General features: G+C 38.9%; 1 protein-coding gene across 1 annotated transcript; it reads right to left on the bottom strand.

Annotated features, from left to right (window-relative positions):
• Positions 1–1,942: 1,942 nt before the first annotated feature.
• Positions 1,943–3,338, bottom strand: LOC114376319. Its single transcript, XM_028334400.1, has 2 exons — positions 2,795–3,338; positions 1,943–2,031 (listed from the first exon to the last, which is right to left on the bottom strand). The coding sequence occupies exons 1-2, from the start codon at positions 3,336–3,338 to the stop codon at positions 1,943–1,945; spliced, it is 633 nt and encodes a 210-aa protein (XP_028190201.1).
• Between the last annotated feature and the right edge of the window lie 732 nt (positions 3,339–4,070).

The raw sequence follows: 4,070 nt of genomic DNA, 5'->3' as shown, positions 1-4,070 counted from the left end.
TTTTGATACTTAAAATATACTATTTTAAGATTACTGTTTAATATATTTTTTTACTGAGATATTTGAAAAGTTTTTACGTTTTATTTTACTATTTGCTATTAATTCACATCCGTTAAGTGATGATGTGATAAACAAAATGTCAAGTCATCATGTCTGGTTATTAAACACGTAGGTACAGGTTTCCACTCTTCATAACGATTGCTAGACAAACCGTCTATGTGCACGTTTCGCTGCGGTCACCGTTGCGGTGTTGAAAACCTTACAAGCAAGACAAAGCATCTCTGATTCCTTCTCCTCATCCGTTGAATTCAAGTTTCCTTCATCGAATTTCATCGAATCGAAGGAAATTCCGTTGGATCTTAAGGCCTCGAGCCGCTTCGAAAGCCACTGAAACTTTGTGACCGTAATCGAAACTTTGTCAGCATCAAACGACAAATGTTTCAACACCATCTCGATCTCCGGCGACGACTTCTCCTCTTCAACATCCTCTTTCATCTCAAAAATCTTTGAGATGGAACATCTCTTCAGTGTCTTCAATTTCACCGCCTCATCTGTCGCTACTCCTCCTTCACCGTCTGCACGAGGTAATTGTTGATGTGTGTGTTCACCGCCGTCAACTTTGCAGCATTGAAATCTTAGCACATCGAAAAAACCAGCTCCACCTTCTCCTCTTCCTCCAACATCGAATCCGCTGCACATCCGTCGATAACTAACTTATCCTTTTTCTTCAATTCACTCTCGTGGTAAACCATCCCATTTGCTTGGTTCAACCTTTCTCCCTCTCCGTTGGCACCGACGAGGTTGGATCTCAATCCGACAAGGTCATCGGACCATTGTCGAGACTCCGAAATACTCATCGGAGGTAGCCAAGACTTGGCCTCATCGCAATTGAGTTTAGAGGTGACGAATGATCGACATTTGAAAACGATGATGGACCTCATCTTGGAAGTGTAGTCCCTGCCACATCGAATCATAACCGCACAAAAATTAATGGCGTGGACATCTATGCCTACATGTTTATTGACTAGGGTGTGATGGCGTGACATTTTGTCCACCACGTCATCACTTAACTAATGCGGACTAACGACGAGTAGTAAAATGAAATGCAATTTTTTTTTCAAGTATCTGGGTGAAAAGAAAATAAATGTTAGGTAGTAATTTGAAAACGAGCTATATTCCAGGTATGAAAAACTTAATTAAACCTAACTTTTTTTATATAATTATAATATGAAATAACACTTTGGTTTTGTAAAAATATAGGTCATAATTTGAAGTATGGATGTTTATGTTTTCACTAAGTAAATATTCCTTCTATTAGGGGAATTTGCTTCATTCTGACCAATCTTAACAAGCCCATCTAAGAACTTGAAATTCAATCAATGACACAACATTTGATTCAATCACTCTTTCAAGTAGAAGTACAAGGATGATTCAATCGAAAAAGTGTTGGAATTGTTACTCACTTGAGCATGAGTCTATTACATGTGTAGACTCTTTACGATCAACTTTAATAAATGTTCATGTTTTTTAGTTTTGACACTTAGAGACTTTGGATCATTCAACTAGGCTGATCAATCTTAACAAACATTTACACCTTTTAGGTCCAACATTTTAGTTGTTGTGACTCATTTGTCTAGGGTGGTTGACTTAAAAACATGCTTATGCCTTTCAAGTACGATTTTATAAGAATTGTGATTCGTTGAACCATAGATGACAACTTTAACAAATGTCCACATCTTTTAATTAAATTTGTTGTTTGAGGACTATAAAGTATCAACTATTTGGTTAAGGAGGTTAACTTGACACAAAATGTCTGAGTCCTTTAAAATGACTAAACTAATGAAGGTGACCAAACTTAAGAGTAAATAGAAAATTGATTATCATGTCATGTTGTCGTGACGTCATGAACCTATGCTCGCAAGCTCAAGAGAACTGGGCCTACCTAATGGAATTCTAAAGCCTTTTCTAGCACGTGAGTAGCATGATAAGCAGATGCATGTGCATGTGGGAGGATTGCAATATGCACCCCATCTAACACACATGAAAATGATAAAAGATTGTTAGAGAATATACAACATAAATATATGCGATATCTCTAGTATTACGCCTATATCTATCATGCCTATATCACGCAAAGTAGGGCTTGCTAAGGTTTTTTGAGTCTTTCTGACTTTAAAATTTCTCATGGAGCTGTGACCTCTTACGTAAATAGATAAAATGATGGAGAAAAAAAATATAAGAAGTAAATAAAATGTAAAAGAGGGATGAAAGATAAAGTTTATTGATGATTATATTTACTGTTTTCCATTGATTTACCCACAGTGCTGGACCTTCAGGTGCAGTTTAAGGTGTTGTGAATTCTTTTACTTTTTCTATTTTGTCGTAAGTGGTGTTTGACCAGCTTCTGGGCCTTAGCTTTTGTAGGCTGCAGTCCAATTTCATAGATAAATCACTGTACGATTCACTTCTTCAAATATAGAATACCTTATACCTCAACTTTAATGAGAACGTAAGAACACTTTAACATGGTATGCATTAGGAGTTTAATTTCTGTACACTTTTAGTATATTAATTATCAACTAATTAAAATCATTATTAGTATAACTTTGAAAATAATTATTATATAAGCAAATTAAAGCTGCTGAAAATGTAGGTGTAGATAGTGTACCAATTACTAGTTAGTTTTTGTTGGAAGGCAAGTTAGTTTGACCATAATCATGAATAGGAATTGATTGACCATTACCAACAATGATACCACGATGATTACTCATATTAAAATAAGACGTGAGATTACCTGAGGTGGACGTCATATGAGAGGTGGCATCGGTGTCCATATACCAATTCGGATCCGGAGAAGTAATATCGAGGGTATGCATAGCAGCCTCGATGTCTGTTGGAGTAGGAGCTGTGGCTGTGTATGCCTGCTGAGGTCTGGACCCAAGAACACCAGGCTGTCGGCGTGGAGGTTGCTGATAATTGGGCCTGGCCCATGGAGCAGCTGGGTACGGACAAGGAGGAATAGCCCACTGCATCCATGGCCAAAGCCATTGCTGTCCTACAGGCCAAGGGTTGTTATGGGGCTGTTGTTGTCCACCCTTGCGATTGCTGCCACCGCCACCAGAGCCTCCCTTGCCAGCGCCTGAGTTATCACGACCACTAGTGTTGTTGTGATTCTTTCTAGAATTGCCACGATTTGAATACCGTTTTCCACCATTATTTGTGCAACGTGCTGATGAATGATCAGACATCTCTTGAGATTCATTCGAGTCACGAGCCACCATGGTGGAGGACGAGGTCTGAGCTGCCTTCTTGAGGCCGAATTCTTCGAGAACAAGCATCGATCATGCTTGATAAAACTGAGGCAATGGATCACTTTGACGGATGAGTGTGGCCATTCCCTTGTAGGGTTCAGTGAGATTAGACACCAATTGCAGAACCAACCTACTGTTATCGACCAGAAAGTCAACATTCTTGAGTTGATCTGACAATGACTTGAGATGTTGACAGTTAGCAAAAACACTTGAAAAGGCCTCCATGGTTGTGTGGGTGAAATCATACTCAAGTGTAACAGCACGAGAGTGTTTGTTATCTTGAAATATATCACACAACCTATTCCAAGCCTCCATTGCCGTGGTGTCGGGTTCAAAAATATTATGTAAAAGATCATGAGAAATGGTGGCATAAATCCATTGTAGAACGATGGCGTCTAGTGTCAACCAGAATTCTGTCTCTTATTGCTTAGGAAAAGATTTTTGAACACGCTAAACACTTCCTGGGCTCGGGGCATGAACAACAAATGGTGGGTGTTTGTCACCACAAAACGAGGACTAGCGGAAGCGTGGTCCGAGGATCAGAACTGGCTCTGATATCATCTTAGAATGAATAATGTGAAAGACCTAACTCAACCTCAAAAGCTAGCTTAAGGGGTGAGGGTTGTCTCTCACTTACATATTCTAATGTGGGATTACCTTTAGCCGATGTGAGAGTTAGATTATTTTCAACAGTTTTCTTAATTCATGACAAATAATTGAAAATTGCATCCCCTTAAGCTTTGTCCAACGTTACACTTC

This window comes from Glycine soja, chromosome 2 (genome assembly GCF_004193775.1).
Source record: "Glycine soja cultivar W05 chromosome 2, ASM419377v2, whole genome shotgun sequence".
Taxonomy (NCBI): Eukaryota; Viridiplantae; Streptophyta; class Magnoliopsida; order Fabales; family Fabaceae; genus Glycine; species Glycine soja.
Note: the sequence above shows the minus strand (reverse complement) of the source record. Positions and strands in the feature narration are given on the sequence as shown.

Excerpts from the sequence above, each read along its gene's own strand:
- LOC114376319 (XM_028334400.1), bottom strand. The coding sequence starts at position 3,338 with ATGCTTGTTCTCGAAGAATTCGGCCTCAAGAAGGCAGCTCAGACCTCG. Across the intron at positions 2,032-2,794 it reads TCATATGACGTCCACCTCAG|ATGGGGTGCATATTGCAATC; the intron begins GTAATCTCACGT and ends CATGTGTGTTAG.